General features: G+C 33.3%; 3 protein-coding genes and 1 long non-coding RNA gene across 4 annotated transcripts; 1 reads left to right on the top strand and 3 right to left on the bottom strand.

Moving 5' to 3' along the window:
- Positions 1-997: 997 nt before the first annotated feature.
- LOC9310756 lies at positions 998-1,748 on the bottom strand. Its single transcript, XR_002331568.1, has 2 exons — positions 1,683-1,748; positions 998-1,327 (listed from the first exon to the last, which is right to left on the bottom strand). It is a non-coding gene; the product is annotated as an uncharacterized LOC9310756 (long non-coding RNA).
- Positions 1,749-9,320: 7,572 nt separating this feature from the next.
- On the top strand, positions 9,321-10,807 carry LOC9308641. Its single transcript, XM_021023417.1, has one exon. The coding sequence runs from the start codon at positions 9,510-9,512 to the stop codon at positions 10,608-10,610; it is 1,101 nt and encodes a 366-aa protein (XP_020879076.1). The 5' UTR covers positions 9,321-9,509; the 3' UTR covers positions 10,611-10,807.
- A 1,156-nt stretch (positions 10,808-11,963) lies between these two features.
- On the bottom strand, positions 11,964-13,795 carry LOC9308640 (peroxidase 39). The gene is made up of 4 exons (XM_002872525.2): positions 13,452-13,795; positions 12,992-13,186; positions 12,747-12,909; positions 11,964-12,582 (listed from the first exon to the last, which is right to left on the bottom strand). Exons 1-4 carry the CDS (start codon positions 13,662-13,664, stop codon positions 12,170-12,172), a joined length of 984 nt encoding a protein of 327 aa, XP_002872571.1. The 5' UTR covers positions 13,665-13,795; the 3' UTR covers positions 11,964-12,169.
- A 10,453-nt stretch (positions 13,796-24,248) lies between these two features.
- Positions 24,249-26,387, bottom strand: LOC9308639 (1-aminocyclopropane-1-carboxylate synthase 6). The gene is made up of 4 exons (XM_002872524.2): positions 26,034-26,387; positions 25,800-25,931; positions 25,550-25,710; positions 24,249-25,461 (listed from the first exon to the last, which is right to left on the bottom strand). The coding sequence occupies exons 1-4, from the start codon at positions 26,211-26,213 to the stop codon at positions 24,447-24,449; spliced, it is 1,488 nt and encodes a 495-aa protein (XP_002872570.1). The 5' UTR covers positions 26,214-26,387; the 3' UTR covers positions 24,249-24,446.
- Positions 26,388-26,962: the final 575 nt, after the last annotated feature.

The following is a 26,962-nucleotide window of genomic DNA, read 5'->3' as shown; positions in this document are numbered from 1 at the left end:
TTAGGATTGCAAGAAAGCATTTTTGTAGATGATCAAACCCGATTAGTTAATTGTGTATTGATTAGATCTTATGTGATCCAAGACCCACCCATTTTGAAAACACGCGGATCCTATACGATTAATGAAGAGTCAAAATTTTTTTGACCAAACTACCCTTGACGATTTTGATTAACCATATACAAAATCCAAAATTGAAATTGAAATTGAGGCCAAATTAGACCATTTTTCAATTTGTACTTCCCTTTTAATAATAAAAGGATAACAAATTCGTGAAATTCCAACATAACGCGTTTAGATCTCTTTCTCTCAAATTCGTATTCGTGGCTGTCATTATGATGGCGAATACAAAAAAAAAAAAGTTATTAATATTTGCGTCGCTTTTGGTTGTTAGTTTGCTTTTCCGACAATGATACTTCGTTGATGATAAATAAGTGACTTCAGATTTTAAGATTTGATATAAATATATGTACGCGTTAATTTGGGAAATTATAAGGATATGGTTCAATCATGAGTTCTTTTTCAAGTAAGAGAGAAGCTATTTTGATTTCAACTATTTAGAGAAATTTTAAGGAATAAACTAAAATAAAGATTATATATGGACCGACCATATAGGGTCCGAATGGTAATAGCGCTTTTTGCTGTGCGGGGAAAGCGGTATTATAGTGCGGTACGGTTCAACTGCGGTACGTGCGGGAGAAAAGTATTTGCGGGACAAGTGCGGTTTGTACAAAATAAGCGGTACGGAATAATGTTTGATTGGTGAAAAAACTATTTGCGGTACACAATAAAATGTTTGAATGATAAAAAAAGTAACAAGCGGTACGCATTACCGATTATAGATAAATATGTTAGAAATAAATATACTAATATTATTAGTGTTTTTTTGGTAATAAAGAAACATTTTCATATATTTGTGAACTTTAAATATTGATGATCAATAAAAAATAATTTGGCATAATTATTGCTAAAAATTTTAATCATAAAAAGCACAACACTATAAAAAAATACTATTATTGGTTTGAACCTAATTGTTCTCGCATATATTCGTTATTCCGTAAAACACCAGTTATAGTTTCTAGCAGTTGTAGCTTATTTTCATCGGTGCTTTCAGCTATGTCAATGAAATACTTACGCCATAATGCTTGCTCCTTAAGTGTACTTATGTATGTCCAGTAAAATCTAGTATATTTAGGAAGGTCTAGCGCAATGAATATCTCTTCCGCCTTTTTAAATTCATCGTAATCATCTTGGATCTGTATTGTTGTTTCAGTGGAAGCAGTTGAAATTTCGATTGGATGAGTTGAACCTGTTCGGCTGGAAGACATATCTACATTAAATAAATCCAACGATTACTCTGCAATTTTATAAATAAATTAGATATAAGTATTTTATTTTTTTAGTAAAATTTTTAAATATATATATATATATATATATTTACTTGTTGTTCAATATATATTTAACAAAGACCATACTATATTTATAAGTATTGCAACATTTTTAAGTAAAAACAAGTAATATTAGTCTATTTTTAGTTTCATGAAGTTTAAAAATTATTATTATAATAGGTTATAAGTAAGCTAATATTATTGGAAAAAAATTATGAAAAAATATTTCACATTTACATTCACGTCCATGGTTTTTGATGTGATTATAAAAAAATTATAAAATAAATACAATATTACCTGAAATATTAGGAAAGGAAAGATGCTGTAAAAAAAAAAAAAAAGAGAGAGGTAGGTCACGTTGGATGGAAGGAAAAAAATCTTTAGATATGTTTAGCTGGATAGAAAATGTAACATATATATAGGCTATTTTTAATAATTAAATATTACATATTTTTACTTCTATCCATTATCTGTTTGCGTTTTTCAAAAACCACTGGGTATAGACTTGAAATGCGGTCCACCCTTTAATCTGTTGGAGAAACCGCAAAATTTTTTTTTTTTTTTTTTTTCGAAAAACGCAAATTTCCAAAAAAAATTATGATTGGTAAAGTCATTGCGTTTTTGATAAAAAAAGTGGGGAAAACCGCTTTTTGTGTGTCACCAATCACTACCATAATGTTTATAACCGTTATCAGTATTCTTTTCTAGCAGTCATCAACTGTAAACTTTAACCGACCATTTTCGAATAAACTACCATTATTAATGATCCTTATTTCACGCAGAGGAAATGGAAAGAAAAAAATGCTAAAGTTCCCTACTAATTGTAATAAAGTAACCAACCAAAACAAAAAGATTAAAAATTATCGTTTCTAGTTTTCTTACATTCTCTAAAATTAAATAACTATAAATTGCATGCTAACCTTAACAATAATTTTCGTTTTGCTTGTGCATATTAATTTTTTTTTTTACATGGATATTATTTCTCTTAATTTCATCATATATTCAAAATTGTTTTAAAATATGAAACAGAATTTATTGGAACTATGGAAGAGATGTGCATGACTCAGTCAAAGCTTTCTTTTCTCCCTTTGTTGTCATAACTTTTGGCTTTTGCTTTCTCATAATTTATTTATTATTTTTATTAGCCAATAAATTGATTTTTTAATTATATAATATCTTATCCTTTTGCTTCTGACAACGACGACATTTTCAACCTGATGGAGACTTTTCAGAAGAGGTTCAGTTTTTCAGTCGAAACGGTCTGATTCCTTTCTTTACACATTTTTGTGATAAATCCATTTCGGTGGCGAACATTAAATAAAATCTCAATTCAGTTTCCTTTATTTTTTTCATGAAGAACTCGTATTTTCAGTTTTAATCAATTACTGGGGAAAAATACTTTTTACTACTTAAAATCAGTGTTCTAAAAAGCGGCCTAGGCGGTCGTCTAGGCCCCGACTAGGCGCTAGGCTCTCATGCGACGCCTAAATAACCGCCTTGACCGCCTAAAATTATATAGAACTTGTTTAGTGTATTTTTTCAATTTTAATTAGAGTTTTATTTATATATATAGTTATAAATATTCATATATTGTTTAATATAAATATAAATAAATGTTTTATTTAGTTTTTGTTTATAATTTCATAATTTTTAGTTTTATATAGATATTTTATATAACTTTTATATATAATATCATCTTTATAATGTTTTATGTTATAAACGTTTAAACCGCCTTAAAAATCGCCTAGGCCCCGATTAGGCGTTTTAGGCGCTAGGCACTGGGTCACCGCCCGCTTAGCGCCTAACGCTTTCTTGAACACTGCTTAAAATGGGCAGAAAATCTCCAAACCCCAATACACACACGTTACGCGTACAGTTTTTAGAACATTGATAAGTAGTCAAATCAGTATTTAGACAAAGAGAATATATATATATATATATATATATATATATATATATATTAGACAAAATAATATATTTCAATGTATCCAAGCTATTTTCGAAAATATAGGGTCTAAATGGTATTCGAATAATCTGGCTGAATCCGGCTGAATTGCTGAATCTGGCTGAATTTTTAGTGATTTTCAGCTGAATCTAGCTGAATTTTTACATTTTCAAATGGTAACCGCTGAATCTAGCTGAATTTTTTGTGATTTTTAGTAGTATCTATCACAATAATTAAAACTTTAACTGAAACATATCGTCAAATACTTATGAATATTAATAGAATAATTAAAAAATATCTAAATAAACTAGATATATAAAATTATCCAATGGTCTAATTAACTATTATACTAATAAATAAATACTAAATTATCTAAAATTAATACTAATATAAATAATATATTGGTTAGCAAAATTGAGTTATTCTTTCATATTTAATTTTTGAACTATGAAAAATATGTAAATAATTAATGAAAAGCTTTGTAAAGCATTATTGAAAACTTGATTTCAAAAATTAACATGATAATAAAATATATATTATCTAATTATTTTTTCTATTGTTTTCTAGTATTTTAATCAATAATATGATCAGGCTGATTAAGAAAATTATTAAATTTTTTTATATTTTAAGTAATATTTTAGTATGAGTTACGTTGTTTTGTGAAGTTTTAAAATTTTATTTTAAATTATCTAAAATTTTTTAAAATTATCAAAAATTATCTATAGTTATCCGAACATGAATTCGTCTCTTTTCTATTCTGGTAGTGATATATTATGCATCTGAATTATCCATATATCGTATATGTATAATTTAACTTATTTTAAAATATAAATTTGTTGTATAATTTTTGATATCCAAAATATTTTAATTCAATTTAAGTACTCGTTATTATCCGAACTTTTACAAGAAATGAATATATCTACATATCTGTTGGTGTTGAAAAAACTGCTGAATCTGGCTGAATTCAGCTGAATTTAGTTTTATGCAAATGGTGATTGCGGAATTGCTGAATCTGGCTGAATCCGGCTGAATGTTTTTATTATGTTATCATTTGGAGCCATATAGTGGGTTTAGTTTTGGGAGATTTTACTATTTTAGTGTAATTCATTTCTTATAGAAATGAATTTATAGAAAATACTATATGTAACATGACCAGATATTTGATACCTGGTTATAGGTTAGTTTATTCATACCTAAATGACAAGTTAGTAAGAGTTAGCATATAATCCAGACTAATAAACCTTCATTGCCATTTTATGCTGCAATTGTACAACAATGTATGCCTTTTTGATTTTTTAAGCACAAATTTGATTTTTTTTTTGTTCAAAGAAGCACAAATTTTATTGGTTAATCGAGTTCATTTGCATAGAAAACAAAGTAAAATAAAAGTGAAATATGTCATTCTGAAAAATAAAATAGATTATACATTTACTCTAACTATTAGGAGAGAAATTACAATTTTGCTTAGAAAGTTGATCATGGAAGAAGGTTACGGTTTATTATTATGAAAACATTTTAGATGGTCCAAGGCTTTCTGGACTGCTCTTGACCACTCAACTAGGAGTGTGAAGGCCAAGCGTACGCTCATGAACAACATGGCTAACGATATAGCCTTTACTATTTAAGTAACTAGGGCCTTTGTAGAGTCATGAGTGGACCCTAGATTTTATGGGACTAGCTTTTTAAGATAGTTATTGTCAAATTGGCGTACGTGATGCTATAAGATTCCACTCAACTAAATTAACTACAAAATTTGTCTCAGCTAGATATATGTGGTGTTACAATTTTCGTCTTAATTTGTATGATTATTTTTATACGTGTTAGGATCCCTGTTCAAAAACGCGGCTTCCGCGGCCGCATAATCAGCGACTAGGCGCTCGGCGGTCAGGAGCCGCCGCGATTTCGTCAATTCGGCTAACAAATCGGGAAATGTTAGAAACTTTTATTTTTAGGGAAAATAAAGGTATAAATCAGTTTTTAAAGTATAGATCTATCATATTTGGGTAAAAATCACTAAAAATACAAGAGAAAACGATAATAATCGTGAGAAAAAAATGAAAACGGCTGAGATTAGGGTTTGACGTCGCATAGAATGATGATGAAGACGAGGGCATTTTTGTCATTTCAGTAAACCAGAAAAAAAAAAAAGAGCCAAAACAAACATATGCGAGGTTCGAACCCCGGTTCGTTAGGATTCCTACACGCAACAAGCCACTGGACCAAGTCATTCTTTAAGTTATGTTCCAATATTTAGTTTCTATACATATATGTCGATAAAAATACTGAAAATTAATCCCCGATTAATCCCCGATTTAATTCCGATTTCCGATTAATCGCTAGGCCCGTACTCACCGCCCGACTAACTCCTAGCGATATTTTGAACAAGGGTTAGGATTCGAACACGACACCTACGCTTTTCCCATAAAAAAATTATTTGGATTTGAATGTTAACTGCAATTCTTAGACTTATTATGCATTTTGTTTTGGTAGATATCATCTTTGGTCCAATAACAAATACTAGAAGACTTAAAAAATAAAAACAATAAATATATAAAAAAACCAAATAGAAGACTTAAAAATTAAATGACAGGAAAATTTGATTAACAACTAACTTGACAAATGAATGAAATTGAAAACATGATACAATTTAAGAGATTCAGCTACTAAAAAAAAAAAAAAAAAACTCAGTTACATACGTATAATTTATATGGCATAAAAACTGTTTTGGATTTAACACTATATCTAGATTTTACTGGTAGTCTACAAAAAATATCCTCTATTATTTACGAAAAAACTCCAATTGTTTGTCTATGTTAAAGAAAATGTGAATAAAATATTTTAAAATGGCGGTAATAATTATTAAAAAAGTTGGATAAGAAAATACTTTTGCAAGAAAATATTATTGTAAGTTACTATTTGCATTTGAAACAAAATTTTAATAAACAAAAAGTTATTTTGCAAGAAAATATTTAGGCAACTTATTTTTGCATTAAAATTAATATTTTCGGTCCTTTTTGCAACTTCCAAAATTAAATAGGAAGGGAAATAAATAGTGAAGAAAAATACAATTATATACAGAAAAAGAAAAACACAAAGGGTGTGACTGGAAGACATTAATAGAAGAAAAGAAAAAAAGTAGAATTAGTTTTCTTCTACATTTACACCAGTCAAGAAGAAAATGTTTTCTTCTCAATTCTTCTGAAAAAGCCAAAAAGTAGAGAAAATTTTCCCTCTACAAAACTAAAGTAGAAATAATTCTTCTAAAAACTAGGTTTTGGACCCACGCTACGCGTGGGTTTATTTGTTATATCTTGGTGAAAATTATATATGATTGATGATAATTTTTAAATTACTATTAAAGCAAAATTTTCAGTTCAAATGCACAATTATAAAAATCAATAGTGTTTAAGAATAAAATCTTATCAAAAGAATCATGAATCAATCTTATTTTCTCATATTCAATTGGCCGCTAACACCTATATCTTCGTTTTCTCTTCACATTCATCGTTTCTTACTCTTCATATTCATTCTCGTCATCTACATTGTCAATTTTTCATGGTCGTCGTCACCGTTACTTTCCGCTTCTTCGTTATACTCTTCCTCTTCCTCTTCCTCACTTTCTTCCTCATCCTCTCTATCTTCTTCTATGTAAAACATTTATTATTATGTGGTCAAAAATAAAGCAAGAAATATAAACTTACTAACATTAACCAAACATAGCTCCATAAGCCTATGAATTAACTACCCGAAACAACGTCGTTCATTTGACCTTCTGAACTCGAAATTTGACGCCTATCTACCAAAAGTTTGTTCCACGTCTCCAGAATACTCTTACCAAATTTCAGATTATATCGAGTACGTTTGGATATTCATGTCTCTACTTTGCTTGTTAGATCTGAAACTTTAGAAGAAAACTTCTCGAACAAGTTGAAGAAGCTTTCTTCTAAAAATCCGTTTAAATCTATATCCTACCATTAAACCTCAAGACACTAATATCAGAAACCTCACCATCAAGTTTTAGCTACATATGAACCAAACGTTACAATAAAAAGGTCATGTTAAACTGTTTTCTCACTTTTCTTTTCCATGAATGATAATCCAAGTTTATCTTATGGTATCACAATCGAACATCTTCTCACGACAATGGTTTTCTCTCTATCTATCTCTCTCTCTCTCTCTCGCTGGTCGCCAATGTATCCGCGTTTCTCTCTTTCTCCTTCATTTTTTACATGGAAAACAACCCTCTTTGCTACCTAGATTATGACGTCAATTATTTATAACGCAAGAAAACTCTTATCAATTAAATGTATTACCTTTCTTACGTCTCTTCAATTCCCTTTTTTGATTGAAATTGGTACTCCAATAATAACAACTTTTTCTACAATTTCAACACAAGTCTTTATACCTTTTTGCCTGGTTAGATGTCATCCAACTGAAGTATATAAAACCTAAGTTAAAAAAAAAAACAGAATCACATAAGAAGTTACCTTATTAGCCATAGTTGTATCCACATTTTAACGTAAAACAATTTTTCCTATATTGGCCTAGACATCTTTTCCAAGAGAGATTTCTTGTATGGCCTTACATGTATGTTCCTCAACTTCCACCACCACCACCACTTCCTTAGATTTATTAGCATGTGGCACTTTTTGGGCACAAGCAATTGATGCTGAATTCGTTAGAACCACTAAATAAGCTTTCAAAAGAATTTGTCGTAGAGTAACACAACTTGTTTCCCAGCGAACCTCCTGTAACCTCCAAGACCAGAATAATTGCCTATTTTCTCATAACATTTGTGTTATTCAAGACCAGCATAGCCACCACATGTACTAAATTATTGATACTTTCACACATATATATACTCGATTTAAGATCCACACGTTTTGAAACTTTTCAAACCAAAATCCTTAATGCTATAAAATTGTAAATTACTTGCGGAGGAAGCAACATGAACATGATCCCATATATAACTAATAAAACATATGTGCTTGTTGTTGATCCTTCTTCTGTAAAAGCAAAAAATTAACTCAAATAATCAAATCAAGGTCTTATGATTCATAACCGATATGAAAGAGTACAAACATCGACCAATGATGCTTGTCATCGATCCTTCTTGTTCTTGAAACCCAAAACTTTTACGCAAACAACATCAAATCATATATAACATCATACACAAACACATGTTTTAGGGTTTATCAGAAATATAAAACAGAAACAGCCCGACAAAGAGAGAGAAGTGCCAGTAGTGGCAAAAGCGATGAAAAATATAAAAAGAAGCGCCATTAAAAGTAGTAATCAACCCTAATTGTTACTAACAACTTGAAATTTATAGCTTAAAAATTATAATCAAATCAGATGCCTCCGGTTATTATTTATATTGAAAAGATCTAGAGTTAATCGAATATGTTTTTTTTTGTTAATATTCTATTTTTTGTTGGAAAATTAGAAGATTAACAAAATAAGAATATAAGTTTAACGTATTTCATATATTGTTTTTCAAAAATTTACGTTTGTTTTCTTGTATATATTGTTTTTCTTATTTCCATATGTTGTTTTTCAAAAGTTTACATTTCTATTCTTTACATATATATCTTTATAAATTTAATTATCTTTAAAAATTTAAACTTGACATTTTGATTATAATTAGAAATATTTCTATAAAAATTTAAACTTAACATTTTGATTATAATTAGAAATATTTCTATATTTTCAAATTACACAAGATTAATATAATTAGAAATATTTCTATATTTTCAAATATTTCTCTTACTGTTTTTCTTTTCTTTTTAGATAAAACTTTAATATAGAAAATTATCATAATCAAAATATGTTAATCAACGAGATGTCTAATCGCGATTGGTCGTTTAAAATCCTATGTAGACGCTTTTAAGAGCTTATAGTCTCGACTTTTATATAGTATAGATTTATTTTCTTCTCTCCTTATAATTCTTCTCAATTCTACTTAAATTTTCACCGATCACACCCAAAATAAGAAAGAAGAACAAGTCTCTCGTCTCACTACCAGACAAAACATGTCTTCTCGCAATCTATCTATCCCCTTCTCCCTTATAATGACTCTCTTCTCTGGTCAATAATCTCAAAAACCCTTCTCTGCTTTATCAAAATTCTCTCTTTTTCCCACAAAAGATTCTCAAATTTGTTGTAATCTCTCCGTTTAGATGGCGCCGGCGACGGAGCATCAGAGTTCGTTCTTGAGTCGAATCAGCCGTCGCAGTCAGGTTGTTTCCATGGAGGTTAATCACGAGCAAGAGCTCGAAGAACTCGAAGATTTTCAGAAACACGCAGCTGAGCGTTTCACCGAGCTCTTACCACCGACGGATTCGCCGGAATCTCACCCGATTCTTTCGATCCAGTGGCTGAGGAAGCTTCTTGATGTTTTCATGTCTATAGAATCGGAGTTTCGTTCGGTTTTAACAACGAATCCGTCTCAGATCTCGAAGCCTCCGTTGGATAAGCTTGTACCGGAGATGCTTGATCGGATTGTTAAAGCTCTTGATATTTGTACCGCCGTAGTCAACGGCGTTGACTCAGTCAGACAAATCCAGCGTTGTGCGGAGATTGCTGTTACGGCGTTGAAACAAACGCCGTTAAGTGACGGAAGCGTTAGGAGAGCTAAACGGGCTCTTACAAGCCTCCTCGCCGCTTTAAACGTTGATAAAAATAGCGGTAGCAGCGGCGGAGGAAGTGGTAGGAGGTCATCGACGGAGCAGTGGTCTTCGTTTGGTCGACGTAGCGGCGGAAGCGGAGGAGGAGGGTGTGTGAGTAAGAATTGGTCAGCGGCGAAGCAGATTCAGGCAATGACGGCGAATCTCGTAGCGCCACGCGGCGGAGAAGCGTCGCCGATGTATATAATGAGTAGTGTGATGGTAATGGTGATGTGGACGCTAGTTGTAGCGGTTCCTTGTCAAACAAGTAACGGCTTAATGGTTCATTTACCGCTGCCGAAGAATCAGGTTTGGGCTAGCGCCGCCGTGAGTATCTCCGAGAAGATCGGAGAAGAGATGAAACGGAAGGAGACGCGTTGCGGTGGATTGATGGAGGAGATGCAGAGGATGGAGAGGATTGGGTTGAAGATGATGGAGTTCAGTGAAGGGTTTAGGTTTAATGGGGAGGATGATGTGACGGCGGAAGTGGCGGAGATGGAGGAGATTTGCCGGAAAATGGAAGATGGGCTTGAAGGGTTACAAAGAAGAGTTAGAGAAGTGTTTCATAGATTGGTGAAAAGCAGAAGTGAGATTCTTGAAGTGATTGATCACTGATTGTAATCTCTAACTCTTGTGTGAAAAACCTAATCTTTGAGTAACTCTTTTGGTTAAAGAAAAGAGTAAAATTACAGGTTTTTGATTGTTTTATTTATGAATGATAATCTTTGATGTATATAAATTACAGTTCGTAATTATAAGATATGTATACACCATGTTCCTTTTTTTGTGTGTGTAAAACTTAGATTGCAAAACTCTATTGTTAGTATTTGATGTTCTAGTTCTCTTTGATCAATGGAATCATCAACCTTGGCAGACAAACAAATTAAGTCTTTATTTTCTTACACTGAGGTTTATGTATACTCAAGAGAAGATATGTTGCTTGGACAATGTATCTTCTAAAGATTGGTATAAGGTAGGTAAGTAAAGTATAGTCTTCGTATGTAAAAGTTCTTCTTACACATTGAGTTTTACACTAAGTTACACTTGTGTTTAGTAGCTTTATCAATGGTAAATTTGAGAAGAGAAGTCGCAGTCTCGCGGATAATCACAATTCACAAGTGGGTCAATGGGTTTTACTCAGCCCGATATAGTTTTTGTTCCAGCATTGAGCTTACCCTTTTGGGTCATGTGGCCCAATATAATTTCTTTTACATTTTTAGAAGAAATAGTAAGATTGTTTTTTTTTTTTCGTTTGACATCAAAATAAGATTGATATGAAAAATAAACTAGTTACAAAATTAGAAGAAAGTTTCTACGAAAAAAAAAAATCTAGAAAAAAGTTTTCCTAACCTTTTTTTCATCTTTAAACATTTAATCATTTCTATTCATAATTTTTCAAACCTTTTATGTTTACTAATAAGAATAATAAATTTAATAATTTTTGTATCTCGATTTAATAATTTTGCTAATCATAATTTCTAATCGATGTAATTTAAAATAATAATTTATCTCAAGATGTAGCACCATATTTCTAGCTTTTGTTATCTTGCACATATAATTTTTTTCATCAACTTTAATCTCTCTAATAAAATTGGTTCACTGTTTACTATTTTCTAAAGTTAAAAAGATTTGGCAACATATTTCTAGTTTTTTTTTTTTGGATCGACAAGGCCCGATCAAACCAATTCATACTACGCATAATAACGCGATTTATTGAAGTCGAACTCCGGTGGAGAAGATGGAGTCAAATGGACTTAACCACTTGACTAAAGTGAAATCTCCCACAACATATTTTCAGTTTTAAATGTTCTTTTACATATATTTTTTTTTGTCAAACTTAGTCACTTTTATAAAACTTGTTAAATTTTTTTTCTTAAATTGATGATATTTGTTGATGAACAAAAAAAAAACATTTCTGTTTTATTATACAAATTTATCTATTGCTTTCTTAGAAAAAAAATTATAATGTTAAAGCAAATTTTTCTTGAAAAATAAATGGATGGAAATGTTAGTACAACGATTTCACAAACGTGAAATTTATTGAACCACATACAAATACATATCTCGAAATTGTAAACACTAAACACCCAAAAAGTTGACAAAAAAACAAAACCACCAATATAACGATATTTAAAAAAAAAAAACAGATTCGAAAGAAAAAGTTAGAAACACTTCTAATTAACAAATGCACATGTTCTCCGGATCTCCCCATCCGACCCGGTTTTGACCCCAATCCTTCCCATTTTCTCCATGGACTTCGAGAACTCAGCAAAGAACTCTTGCTCCGATCCTCCGGAAAAGCGTTTGACCTGAGCCAATGCCGCGGGATTCATAGTCAATGCAGCGTCAGACTCGAAAAGTCCACGACGTTTCAGCACCAGACGGTAGTAGCTAAGATCGAAGGTGTTTCGACTACCGGGATCCATTTCGACCGTTGTGGTATTGTCGGCGAGAGCCAAACATCTCCGTGACTTGAGATTGTCGACATATTCGCTGTCCATTGACGGATCTTGGTCTCCAACGCCGGTAAAATTGAAGAGACGGTTTGAGAAGGAGGAGCAATGAGACACTCCAATAGTGTGCGCACCTAAAACGTTTAAAATGACACTGTTTAAATACCATAAATTAAAACGACACCGTTTAAATAACCCATTAAATCAAAACGCAGTGTTTTGTTTCTTCTATGAGTTTTAGCTCAACCAAAATTTTATAAACCGAACAAAAAAAAGACAATTTGGAGTTGGATATTACCGGATAACAAGACAAGGTCTTTAACATCAAGTCCTTGGTTTCCAAAGAGGGTTATAAGAGTCGTGAAGTTTCCGAAAGGAGGTGGAATATTGTTCCTAGCCTCGGCAAAGTTAGAGATACGTCCGTCTCTGCGTCCCGTTGGAACATTCCATGTCGGTCCACCCTAAGCCACAATTAATCAAAACTGGTTAGTTTTTGTGTATTGGTCAAAACGAGGTAATTAACTAAAGTATTAGCATACTCACAATTGCAACAATAGAGTCTCTAGTAGCGAGGGTAATGATATCAGCGCAGGAGACGATTCCAGGACACTTTGATTCTAGAGCAGACTTTACTTTATCGATGAAATCGAAACCTCTAACAGTTAGATTCGGAGGAGCAAGCTTCTCGACTTGTTGGTTGCTCGATGTCGCGTTGATCAAGATCGAACCATCGCAACCCTGTCAAAACCATGCATACATATTAATATAGCTATCTATATACAAAACTAAACGTTTTCGCATATACTATATGATTTAATGCATGGCTAAAGTAATATCTCTGAATTAATTTTTTGTTTCTTTGTTAAAGCCTCTGTAATATTTTGATGATACTAACACATAATGTTTTTTTTGGGTAGTATAATCTATATTTATTAAGTGTGCTTATGATAATCAGTCTAGTATACGATAAATTTGATACAAAAAGAAAAGAGAAAAAGAATACCCGCACGAAGCAATCATGAAAATGCATCCTAATAAGCCCAGCAGCCAAAGAGGGTGCATTGTGGATATGTTGGTTGACAACATCTTGGACAATCTTCTCTGCGTAAGGGCAAGTTTGGTCGTAGAATCCCATCTTCAATTGTGCTTCTGAAAATCTCACAAACCCTTGAATCACAAGAATCATCATCACAAGAGCCAACCCGAATTTCGCCATTTTTATACGAGACACTTAGAAAATTTGATTTGAAAATGTTTGGAGAATAAGAGTTCCCAAGTTAGGGATTATATATAGTGTTGGTCGTGAGACGATAAAGCAATGAGGACAAGAGAACAAGAAGAAAGAAGCTACCTATTTTATCAAAAAAAAGGAAGAAGCTACCTAACATGTTCTATTTTTTCCTGTTTGATTTCAGTTATCATCATAAAAATACTATTGCCTTGTGTTTTCTTATTGTTATTTCTATTTTCTAATTTATTCTTAAATATTAGTTATGGTGTACGTATATCTATATAATTAAAGAAAATTAGTGAAAAGAGACAAATTCTTTCCAAATGTTTATAAGATATAATAAATGTAATTTAAGTACATTAAATATAAATAAAATAAAATGGTTACAATGTAATTTAAAGAATATTAATTTAAGTACATTAAATTATATAAAGTATACTAAGTTAAATTGAATAATAAAATTAATTAATAAATATTTTAAAACGTTTAAAACCTTCACCGGGATAGATATTTTGGAGATTTTCTGAACGGTTGAATTGTTTTTGATGGAACGTCGAGTGCTCTAAATTAAAACAGAATGAAAGGTAGATGGTCTAGAATCGAATACTTGATCAATTATCCGCTGGAAATGATCAAGCAAGGCTTCTCCGACCGCCTTCCGGAAGGGTAACGATATGCAATATATAGTAGCATGGCTAAAACAACTTATGCAAGAACAAAAATAAGTTTGTCCTCTCATAAAACCTTTAACGTTTTAGTCATACTGAATCAACGTGACTGAAAGTCCGATTATCGAAAATAAATGGGGATTAAGCGCCTATAGGTCTTAGTTCGAGAGATCTAAGTCTCGATTACTGTTTAGTAAAAGAGTTTAATTAAGGATGAATGTTGCTTCTCGGAGTGGGGATGTAACTCTTTGAAATGCAACTTGGACAATAAGGGATCCAGATGAGGAAGAGGTAATATAGGTGAAGGGTCCCAAGAGGATCATTGTTCATAATTTCTCGTATATATCGCTCACATTCTTTTATTATATAGTGTGCACCTGCGGTGAAGAAATTGGTCGCGGTAATTGACCTGCTCGGGAATGGGACATAGTGTTTGATGGAGCGATGTACGCAACTATTTATTGACATAGTTGTCTAGCATTATATGTTGATTGACCTTGCTTGAACTGAAGTTATAGTGACTGGGGTGGCTTGCCCTACGAAAGCGTCTGGGACGAGATCACATCTTCTGGTCTAAGTCCTATTCTTCGGGACTATCTACTAGAGACATCTCAATTTAGTATTTATTCAACTTGCCATGCCAGGACACTAGAAAAATTCCAAAGCTATTTATATTTTTTTTGCATGATGTTACGTACGATGGCTACTTTTATTAGCCTATCTAGATTGCTCGTTGAAATAAAGGTTACATAATGAGAATTTCGATAACCTTTTTATTTCGTCGAGAAAGTCGGTAAGTTAATTAATTGTATTTGGTAGACAAATCATGGCATGTGACGTATTTTAATGAAGTTGAATTTATTTGCAATATATCTAACCCTTAACCAATTGTTTTAATAATGGTTGTTAATTACCAACCCAATTAACAAACAACAACTAATCTTGACGAATGTCGTTACGTATTTTATATATGGCTTATAAATATGTAAATGTAGATCATATGTATATAACAGCCTAAACGAAAATTTCTATAGACTTTTACGTTAACGTTTAAACATTTTCAGATGGTGTAAAATTAGACTTATACATTGGGTAGAAAATTTTGTATAGCTAATTTCATCATATGTTTTATGAGATTACTTTTTGTTGGGTCATATATACAATCGAGTTCAAACATTCAAACTTATTCAATTCATAGACTTTTTATTTTAATTATATGCGAATAGCTAGCTAGGCAGAGTCATGTGTGCATTTGCACTTTATAAACACATGCAATTGAATATAATTCTTACCATAATTTAAAAATTTAAGAAATAATCCTTAAATTCTGTCGTTTGGTATTATTGTATGCCTTGTTTGAAAAATCGCTAGTCGCTAGTCAGACGTTTGGTATGGACCTAACGATTAATCGGAAAATCGGATTAAAATCGGGGATTAATCGGAGATTAGTTTTAAAGTTAATTAAATATTTTAATCTAATATTGTTTTCAAAATTGCAGTAAACACATAAAAATATATTTTAAGGAAAATTTTTATGATTTTTTAAATTATGATTTTTATTAAAATTTGAACATAAATTATTGTAAAATATCACAAACTTCTCATTCAAATGTTTGAATAACAAAAAAAAAGTTGTTGATATTTGCGATAAAAAAATAATCGGGATATGTAAGAATATGCGGAAAATAATCGGATTAAACGGGAATTAATCGGATAAAGTGGAGAGTAATCGAGTGATTGATTTTTTTAGGGATTAGTTATTAATCGAGACGGAAAAAGTAGCCTAGTGATTAAGCAAAAAGTAATCGGGATAGGTGAGGATTTTTAGAAGAGGGATTGTATGTACCCATAGACCTGCTCCCACCATTTGTAGCCGCCATGATCCATCACCAAGACCGTCCACGTTACTGAGATTTTATAACACTATATACATAATATATATTTTAAATAAATTCAAGAACATAACGACATTAGTGTTAGTTATCCAAATATTAATCCATCGTTGTATGGATACTTAGCGCAGACACAACTTTCTCTCTAAATTAATATACTATTCAAGTAAACTTTTTTTTTGTTTTTTTGTTAATATATTCAAGTAAACTTTTGATTCAGTTTTTATACGATTGTCAACTTTGAACGAAACCCAAAATGATTATACTACTCCTCCCAATCAAGAAACACAAGAACACGTAAATTATCTACTTCGAAAATGTACTAATTTCAATTATAGAATTCTAAATATGGAATCAAGATAGAATAAATTAAAATTGTGAACTTCAATTATGGTGGCCTAGTGTTATTAGGGCATATGCAACGCCAAAACAGTTGGTGTGATCTTAGTAATTTAAAATTAAGAAATAATGAGAATAGTGCGTTTAGTTCTTGGGTTTAGTTCTTGCTCAAGACCTGTTCCTGGCCTGTTCCGGGCCCTGTTCTTGGGTTTGGGTCTTATTTTTTTTTTTTTTATTCTAAGCACACCATTAAGATGATCTTCCGATAATTATGGTCTTAGCATAAGAGGGTTGGTTTTTAGTGTTATTAAAAGATGTGATACTAAAATTTATTTTTTAAATCAGAATATTAATGCATTTTTGCAGTGACACTTTAAAAAAGAAGCTAGGCTCGTTTCTCTCCATAAGATGATCTTCCGATAATTATGGTCTTAGCATAAGAGGGTTGGTTTTTAGTGTTATTAAAAGATGTGATACTAAAATTTATTTTTTAAATCAGAATATTAATGCATTTTTGCAGTGACACTTTTAAAAAGAAGCTAGGCTCGTTTCTCGCCATTTGAAAATTAGAGCATTGCAACAGAATATTTGACAGCTAAACAAAACTCGCATGCTAATTAATAAGACACTAACTTGGCTACTATGGTCTATGCTACTAACAAAAGAAATTGAAAACTATCTATCCACGTGAAGCATTAAAAGAATAAACAGAACACATGATTAAAAATTATTAAAACTTAGACTAGTTTCTTCGTAGGAAAATTAGCTGTCAAAAACTAACATATCTCTAAAGATCAAAATATTTTCCCAACCAAAAAACAAAATGTAATTACATATAAAGAAAAACTCTTAATTTATTGGCTTGTTCTTATGATGGCTTGACTGGTACAGTTTTCAGACTAACTAGTTGAATTAAGAAGAAAAAATATTTAGAAAAGAAAATTGAATTCAGAAGGAAAACATATTCTCGTGAGCTTTTGTAGAGGAAATTTTATCTCTCTTATAAGTTATAACCATTAGGCTGTCCTGATAAAAGCAAGCTCATATAAAGCAACAAAATAGTGGCTGATCTTTTTATGTCATAATTTTAATTTTGTTACTTTTAAACTTTTAGTTATATAACACTTATAATAATTTTAATTCCTTTTAATGGTAGAGTTCAGAAAAATAAATTTTATTATTTTAATTGTTGGAATGAGTTATTTAATCTTCTGTTCATGGGCGGCCCAAATGATTTGGATGCCTAAAGCCCAAAAAGTTTTTGTTGCCCATTTACCAACAAAAATAAAAAAAATGTTAAAATTTCAATATAATATGACTCGAACCCGCCACCTCTTGCTGATAGATGAGACAAATGATGCCCCTTAAAATTAAAATATAATCTGATGCCTAAAGCACCTGCTTGATGGGCTTTAGGTCTGGGCCGGCCCTGCTTCTGTTTGTAACCTAAATTATTAAATTTGATAACATTCACATCAATTTTCTTACTTTAGTAGTATTTTTCAACAAAACTCTTTAATTATGCAACCAAAAAAAATGGGCCACAAAGAATTGTTTCACCAGTTCTCATGACCGTTGGCTTTGCTTGATACATTTCTTTGTGTGTTTTTCAACAAAAAGCAAAGTTGAAAGAAAAATAAATCTTCTCTTTTCTATTTGATTAGTAAAAACAAAACAAATTATAAAAATGTGAAATTTTTCGTGCTAAAACACATTTGATGTCTATAAGGATTATGATCAATAATATAGATTAAAGAAATTTATAAAAAAAAAAAACTAATACTAAAACTGTATTGCACAAAAGGAAAAAAAAACTCCAAAATCATACTTTGTTCCTAGTTTGGCTCTTTAAAAATTTCTTGTGGTTGCAACTTTTGCCTTGGCTTCGGTTTTGAACTTCACGTTGAAGATGCAGTTATTTTGGTGTTCTGTACTAGTCGTTGAAGTAGTACAGAAAGTAGTACAAGATGTGATTCAGGAAGATGAGATGCATAACTGCTGATGAGGAGCTCAAGTACTTGGATGTTGGAGCGTTTGTTAAGTCAAGGAAAAAGAAAATATCTTTGTTTGAAGACAAAAAGAATCATGTAAGCAAAGAGGAAGTTTGCTTGCAGTGAAAAGGAAATTGGCAAAAAGGAAAACCTTTTCCTTATGGGATTTAGAAACTTTCTCTTATGTGTGATTGGAAGAACTTGAGGTGCAAGTTTCTGATTATTATATAAGGGGGACGTGACATTATGAGAAAGTGGATTGGCAAGAGTAAAAATCCCAAAGAGATTCGATGTGAGAGATTGTGTGTGTGATCGTGTGCGACGTAGTTTCGCGGGTTAAGTGCTTGTGTGATCAAACTTATTTGTGTGTTGGTGTTGACGGTTCATGTTGGAGAATCTTGGTGATCGTTGGGTTCGTTGGCGTGACTGTTCGTGTGTGGTGGTTGTTCCAGAGACTTGGAGAATTGAAGTCTAGACTCAGGGGGAGTTTAGCTCAGGGTTAGGTTATCCTGATTAAATCTAGTGCTCATGAGAGTTTAGTTAAGGGTAGAGATTTATCCTTAAGATTTCATGTTAATAGAACGGAGCGGTGAATCAAGAGGGTTGTGCTTGATTTACGCGTTTGCGAATAGGTTGTATTTGCTTTCTTGTTCTAGTGGAATCGAAATCTGGACGTGGTCCCGGGGAGTAGGAAAAACCGAACCTCGTTAACAAATTTCTTGTCTCGTTTACTTTCCGTAATTTATTTGACCTCATCCGCACTTACAATTGGTATCAGAGCGGGTTCTCGATAAAGATTTAGTCTTGTTTCGGATAGATCAGGGTGAGGTTCAGGAGATCGTTCAGAAGATTGTTCAGGAGGTCATTCAGGAGATCATTCAGGAAATCGTTTAGGAAGTAAAACAAAGCTAAGCATCGTGCGTTATGGATTCATACATCTCATGAATATTTGGTCTAAGAGAGTTAATCATTATGATGATGGTGCAATGGTATCTCATTCTTCGTTTAGATGGAGGCGATCGTTTGGTTAGTTTTTGACCATGATGTGACTCAAGTAAGAGGAGATTAGAGTTATTGGTGTTGTGTTACTGGTGATGAAGTTATTGAAGCTAGAGTTGTTGAGTTCACATACATAGTCAAAAAGGGGGAGATTGAAGATGCAGTTATTTTGGTGTTCTGTACTAGTCGTTGAAATAGTACAGAAAGTAGTACAAGATGTGATTCAGGAAGATGAGATGCATAACTGCTGATGAGGAGCTCGAGTACTTGGATGTTGGAGCGTTTGTTAAGTCAAGGAAAAGGAAAATATCTTTGTTTGAAGACAAAAGGAATATTCATGTAAGCAAAGAGGAAGTTTGCTTGAAGTGAAAAGGAAATTGGCAAAAAGGAAAACCTTTTCCTTATGGGATTTAGAAACTTTCTCTTATGTGTGATTGGAAAAACTTGAGGTGCAAGTTTCTGTTTATTATATAAGGGGGACGTGACATTATGAGAAAGTGGATTGGCAAGAGTAAAAATCCCAAAGAGATTCGATGTGAGAGATTGTGTGTGTGATCGTGTGCGACGTAGTTTCGCGGGTTAAGTGCTTGTGTGATCAAACTTATTTGTGTGTTGGTGTTGACGGTTCATGTTGGAGAATCTTGGTGATCGTTGGGTTCGTTGGCGTGACTGTTCGTGTGTGGTGGTTGTTCCAGAGACTTGGAGAATTGAAGTCTAGACTCAGGGGGAGTTTAGCTCAGGGTTAGGTTATCCTGATTAAATCTAGGCTCATGAGAGTTTAGTTAAGGGTAGAGATTTATCCTTAAGATTTCATGTTAATAGAACGGAGCGGTGAATCAAGAGGGTTGTGCTTGATTTACGCGTTTGCGAATAGGTTGTATTTGCTTTCTTGTTCTAGTGGAATCGAAATCTGGGCGTGGTTCCGGGGAGTAGGAAAAACCGAACCTCGTTAACAAATTTCTTGTCTCGTTTACTTTCCGTAATTTATTTGACCTCATCCGCACTTACAATTGGTATCAGAGCGGGTTCTCGATAGAGATTTAGTCTTGTTTCGGATAGATCAGGGTGAGGTTCAGGAGATCGTTCAGAAGATTGTTCAGGAGGTCATTCAGGAGATCATTCAGGAAATCGTTTAGGAAGTAAAACAAAGCTAAGCATCGTGCGTTATGGATTCATACATCTCATGAATATTTGGTCTAAGAGAGTTAATCATTATGATGATGGTGCAATGGTATCTCATTCTTCGTTTAGATGGAGGCGATCGTTTGGTTAGTTTTTGACCATGATGTGACTCAAGTAAGAGGAGATTAGAGTTATTGGTGTTGTGTTACTGGTGATGAAGTTATTGAAGCTAGAGTTGTTGAGTTCACATACATAGTCAAAAAGGGGGAGATTGAAGATGCAGTTATTTTGGTGTTCTGTACTAGTCGTTGAAGTAGTACAGAAAGTAGTACAAGATGTGATTCAGGAAGATGAGATGCATAACTGCTGATGAGGAGCTCGAGTACTTGGATGTTGGAGCGTTTGTTAAGTCAAGGAAAAGGAAAATATCTTTGTTTGAAGACAAAAGGAATATTCATGTAAGCAAAGAGGAAGTTTGCTTGAAGTGAAAAGGAAATTGGCAAAAAGGAAAACCTTTTCCTTATGGGATTTAGAAACTTTCTCTTATGTGTGATTGGAAGAACTTGAGGTGCAAGTTTCTGTTTATTATATAAGGGGGACGTGACCTTATGAGAAAGTGGATTGGCAAGAGTAAAAATCCCAAAGAGATTCGATGTGAGAGATTGTGTGTGTGATCGTGTGCGACGTAGTTTCGCGGGTTAAGTGCTTGTGTGATCAAGCTTATTTGTGTGTTGGTGTTGACGGTTCATGTTGGAGAATCTTGGTGATCGTTGGGTTCGTTGGCGTGACGGTTCGTGTGTGGTGGTTGTTCCAGAGACTTGGAGAATTGAAGTCTAGACTCAAGGGGAGTTTAGCTCAGGGTTAGGTTTTTCCTGATTAAATCTAGGCTCATGAGAGTTTAGTTAAGGGTAGAGATTTATCCTTAAGATTTCATGTTAATAGAACGGAGCGGTGAATCAAGAGGGTTGTGCTTGATTTACGCGTTTGCGAATAGGTTGTATTTGCTTTCTTGTTCTAGTGGAATCGAAATCTGGACGTGGTCCCGGGGAGTAGGAAAAACCGAACCACGTTAACAAATTTCTTGTCTCGTTTACTTTCCGTAATTTATTTGACCTCATCCGCACTTACAATTGGTATCAGAGCGGGTTCTCGATAGAGATTTAGTCTTGTTTCGGATAGATCAAGGTGAGGTTCAGGAGATCGTTCAGAAGATTGTTCAGGAGGTCGTTCAGGAGATCATTCAGGAAATCGTTTAGGAAGTAAAACAAAGCTAAGCATCGTGCGTTATGGATTCATACATCTCATGAATATTTGGTCTAAGAGAGTTAATCATTATGATGATGGTGCAATGGTATCTCATTCTTCGTTTAGATGGAGGCGATCGTTTGGTTAGTTTTTGACCATGATGTGACTCAAGTAAGAGGAGATTAGAGTTATTGGTGTTGTATTGAAGCTAGAGTTGTTGAGTTCACATACATAGTCAAAAAGGGGGAGATTGAAGATGCAGTTATTTTGGTGTTCTGTACTTGTCGTTGAAGTAGTACAGAAAGTAGTACAAGATGTGATTTAGGAAGATGAGATGCATAACTGCTGATGAGGAGCTCGAGTACTTGGATGTTGGAGCGTTTGTTAAGTCAAGGAAAAGGAAAATATCTTTGTTTGAAGATAAAAGGAATATTCATGTAAGCAAAGAGGAAGTTTGCTTGAAGTGAAAAGGAAATTGGCAAAAAGGAAAACCTTTTCCTTATGGGATTTAGAAACTTTCTCTTATGTGTGATTGGAAGAACTTGAGGTGCAAGTTTCTGTTTATTATATAAGGGGGACGTGACCTTATGAGAAAGTGGATTGGCAAGAGTAAAAATCCCAAAGAGATTCGATGTGAGAGATTGTGTGTGTGATCGTGTGCGACGTAGTTTCGCGGGTTAAGTGCTTGTGTGATCAAGCTTATTTGTGTGTTGGTGTTGACGGTTCATGTTGGAGAATCTTGGTGATCGTTGGGTTCGTTGGCGTGACAGTTCGTGTGTGGTGGTTGTTCTAGAGACTTGGAGAATTGAAGTCTAGACTCAGGGGGAGTTTAGCTCAGGGTTAGGTTATCCTGATTAAATCTAGGCTCATGAGAGTTTAGTTAAGGGTAGAGATTTTAAGATTTCATGTTAATAGAACGGAGCGGTGAATCAAGAGGGTTGTGCTTGATTTACGCGTTTGCGAATAGGTTGTATTTGCTTTCTTGTTCTAGTGGAATCGAAATCTGGACGTGGTCCCGGGGAGTAGGAAAAACTGAACCTCGTTAACAAATTTCTTGTATCGTTTACTTTCCGTAATTTATTTGACCTCATCCGCACTTACACACGTAAACCAACTTTTCCTTTGATGATCATCTTCTTCATATCTCAAGTCGATGTCTTTTTTGGATCAAACACATGGTTCATCCAAGTTTCAACTTCGAGCTCACAATAATGGAAGGGGCACTCCTTGACCCATTCATGGTATTTGGTCACATGGAACCATGATGCACATGATATGCTTCATCATTACTAGCAGCACTGTGATATGCTTGTTTGCAGATTGGCTTGAAAACAATGTTGATGGATTACACTTGTTGTCAAGAATTGGACATCCCTGCAAACACCATGTGTTACATTAGTAAAACTCTCATTTCTCCTCCTCAACCAACAAATAATTGAATTTACACTCTACTTTTTTGTCATTTTTAATGTTTTCTTATGTTTTGCTTATAATTTACTCATGTTTTTCTTATATTTAATTTGTTTATTTTCTTCAACTTGTTTATTTTTCAAAATTTTCAACAATTCTTGTATATTCTCTAGTAAAAAATAAAGCATCATTAAAAAACTTAATATTTGGTGTTTCGAAAAATGTTTGATATAAATTTATTGATTTTATAGTACTAATATCATATGAGTCTTCAATTGGAAAATATAGAACTAGACCAATCTCTAATCTTCATTTTGGTTTATTATTGATGGCCCAATAGTTGTCTCTTCCTGGACTATATGGGCCGAATTCTCCAACTCCTATTGCTTGTATTACACAGCATCTCAATTCTTGCTTGTATTACACAGCATCTCAATTCTCGATAAAAAGTAACATTTTAAAACCAAGCTTCCACAACAGACCAGTCAATTTACCGGTTTTATCATGTCAGATTCCCGGTTATGCAGGTAGAACCAACGGTTATATTTGATTTTGACTAAACTCAGCCATCTTTTTTTTTTTTTTTTTTTTTTTTTTTTTTTTTTTCCCAAAATGATCGATTAGATTAGATGGTTGGAGAGGTCGCTATGCAGCGCGTTTGTTATTACATGAGGTATCAAACTATAAAAAAAGAAACAAGAGTTAAAAGGAACACCATCCATAAGAACACCTGCCAACACTTCTTCTTCTTCTTAGAGTAGAAATTTTGGCGAAGCATCAAACTCAGCCATCAGAACACCTAATTGGGACTAATTCATTGAGATTTGAGTTTTCTTTTCATGATAATTCAGATATACATGGCTAGTGGCTACTAAGAGTAGAAATCTGAACTGGTTCAATAACGGTTAAACAAATTCCGATTTCTCATTTTTATTATTCACCCGGTTTAAAAATTACATGAGATACATAATTTTTTTTTTAAAATAACAACTTGATAGTCGTAGCTATACATTTTAATCAGACAAATGTGTCAAAATCAATCTTAAAAGGATTGATCTTTTAATTAACGACGACTGGTCTAGTCAAAATATGAAACGGTCTTTAAGTCTGTGCACGGACGAGCGGAGACGGCGGCACCGGTGAATGAGGCGAGAAGAAGCCATCATCGAACCGCCTCGTGTCGCTAAAGCTTAAACGGAGGTTACTCTGCCAACACTTCTTCTTCTTCTTAGCCATCATTGTTGTTGAAACCATCGGTTTAGTCTCCTCCTCGAGTTGGCTAGTGAACACTCTAATCCTCTCTAGAGCCGTCTCCATCGTCTTGTGGTCCATATTTGCAAAACATACTCTAAACCATCCCGGTTCGTGGCAATGGAAAGAACCGCCTGGAGACACATTTAACTTCACCTGGTGAACAATCACGCGCCATAGTTCGGTTTCCGAATCAAATGTAGCTGTCTTCAAAAGATTTCTTAAATCCATCCATAAGAACAAACCGGCTTTGGCTTTTAACCAACCAATGCCTAAACCATCTAAACCGGTGGTTATCTCTGCGTGCCTTGCAGCTAACCGCAATTTGCTCTCGCGGATGAACTCATCAACAAAGTCTTCATCGGATAACATTTTAGAAATCAAATGCTGCGTTTGAGACGAAACAAGACCGAAACTCGACATTTTCCTTGCGATCTGAACCACCCGGTCATTGTAAGAGTACACTATACCAACTCTTAAACCAGGCAAGCCCATATCTTTAGATAGACTATACACAATATGGATCAAATCGCGGTTACAATCCTCGATCTCTTCGACCACTTCCGCAACGCTTATAAACTCGGATTGACCAAAAGTAGTAGCAGCATAAATCTCATCAGCAATAAGATGAATCCCTTTGTCATTAGTGAAGTTAACAAGAGACTTCAAACATTCCCGGTCTAACGTCGTACCAAGCGGATTCGAAGGATTGGTTACAAGTAAACCCTTAACCGGAATATTCGATTTCCTCGCATTTTCATACGCAGCTTCCAAGGCTTCCACCGTGATCTTAAACCCATCAGAGCTATGACAAGTAACCGGTACAAGATTCACTCCGGTTCTCCATCTCAAATCTCTATTAAACCTGAAACCAAACCAAACCAAATTTAGAAACCAAACCAAACCAAATCCAAATGTGATTCAATAACCAAATTGATGATCTTTGAACATACCCTGGATAATAAGGAGTCGGAACTAAGAAACCATCACCGGGATTAGCTAAACAGAAAGCAACCGTCTCGTGTGCACCGGTTGCGCCGCCGCTCATAACAATCCGGTCAGGATCAAACTTAACTTTGTTATTTCTTGTCTTCTCCATAAATTTCGCTACTGCCTGAAGAATTAAACAATAAAGTTAAAATCTTTGAAACCTAACAACCAAAAGTGATGAAATTGTCTGAGTTCAAACAACAGTTTACTTACTTGTCTGAATTCAGGCAAGCCATGATAATCTTGAAAAATTGCAATGTCACTGAATCGATTCACACCTTCTGATGTACAAATCGAAGCTTCTGGATGTTTTAAAACCCATTTACGCATCAAATCTCCACAAAGCTACACAATTCAGAAAAAAAAAAACCTAAAAATTAGATTTTTAGGTTATAGAAACAGAGAGAGACAAAAAAAAAAAAGTTTGGATTTTTATTTTTCAATTACCTGATTTTCAGCGAGACCCATTTGAATAACTCCATCAGGTCTATCAATTGGGTGAAATGGGTTTTCTTCATAAGCTTTCCAACCATCGAAATAAGATGAATTCTCGCCGTGACCGTCACCGGAGGCGATTCTTGACAATAGATTCAGATCTTGCTTCTTCTCTGTTGCAAAAGACACCATTTTTGTTTCTTCTTTGTTTATGTTTTTTTTTTGGTTCTGTTGAGATTTAGAAGTTATTGTTTGATGTGTTGGGGAGTGAGATTGTGGTCTATATATAGAGGTTTAGTTTCAGGTGTCCACACCGAGTAAGTAGCGTTGTAGCAGATTTAAGCGAAAGTTCTATGAAAGAACTAAAAAAATAGATATTGCAAAATGGTCCTTAATGTTTCTTATAATTTTGTTTGACTTCCCTAAAGTTTGAGTTGTTTTTTTTTTTTTTTTTTGGGGAGTGGATTTGAACCAAATTTGTGAAAAAGAGTGAACATTGTGGGGGACCTGTGAGTACATAACATTAAGTCCAATTCAATATTTGGAAATGAGACATCAACTTGAATTTTACAAGATCAGAATCTGTTAAAATTTTGTATTTTACAAAAAAAAAATTGGATCGGAATTAATTTTATTTTGTTGACTAATGGAACAACATATTTTTCTTCAAAAACCATAAGAAACCCTTTTAACCGAAAATAATAGTAACAAAAAAAAAATTGAGCTCCAACAAACACACAACTTCATATTAATAGTTTTGTTAAACAAGAATTCAGAATTTTCATTTCCGTTTTATATTATAAATAAAATCTAAATTTTGTTTCCAATTTTTTTCTTTCTAATCCGTTCGAATTTTCTAATATGAAAGTTGTAAATATTTTATATCAGGGAGACCAAATGTATAAGTTTTCATATATATAATTTCGTTGAAAAAAGAAAGA

The sequence above is a fragment of the Arabidopsis lyrata genome (assembly GCF_000004255.2).
Source record: "Arabidopsis lyrata subsp. lyrata unplaced genomic scaffold ARALYscaffold_6, whole genome shotgun sequence".
Classification (NCBI taxonomy): domain Eukaryota; kingdom Viridiplantae; phylum Streptophyta; class Magnoliopsida; order Brassicales; family Brassicaceae; genus Arabidopsis; species Arabidopsis lyrata.
Note: the sequence above shows the minus strand (reverse complement) of the source record. Positions and strands in the feature narration are given on the sequence as shown.

Bases quoted from the DNA above. Each gene is read 5' to 3' on its own strand.
- LOC9308640 (XM_002872525.2), bottom strand. From the start codon at position 13,664: ATGGCGAAATTCGGGTTGGCTCTTGTGATGATGATTCTTGTGATTCAA. The intron at 12,910-12,991 runs GTGAGTATGCTA...ATTGTGGCTTAG, and splicing joins GAGACTCTATTGTTGCAATT to GGTGGACCGACATGGAATGT. The intron at 12,583-12,746 runs GTAATATCCAAC...TAAACGTTTTAG, and splicing joins AGACCTTGTCTTGTTATCCG to GTGCGCACACTATTGGAGTG.
- LOC9308639 (XM_002872524.2), bottom strand. From the start codon at position 26,213: ATGGTGTCTTTTGCAACAGAGAAGAAGCAAGATCTGAATCTATTGTCA. The intron at 25,932-26,033 runs GTAATTGAAAAA...TGAATTGTGTAG, and splicing joins TGGGTCTCGCTGAAAATCAG to CTTTGTGGAGATTTGATGCG. The intron at 25,462-25,549 runs GTATGTTCAAAG...GTTTGGTTTCAG, and splicing joins CCGACTCCTTATTATCCAGG to GTTTAATAGAGATTTGAGAT.
- LOC9308641 (XM_021023417.1), top strand. From the start codon at position 9,510: ATGGCGCCGGCGACGGAGCATCAGAGTTCGTTCTTGAGTCGAATCAGC.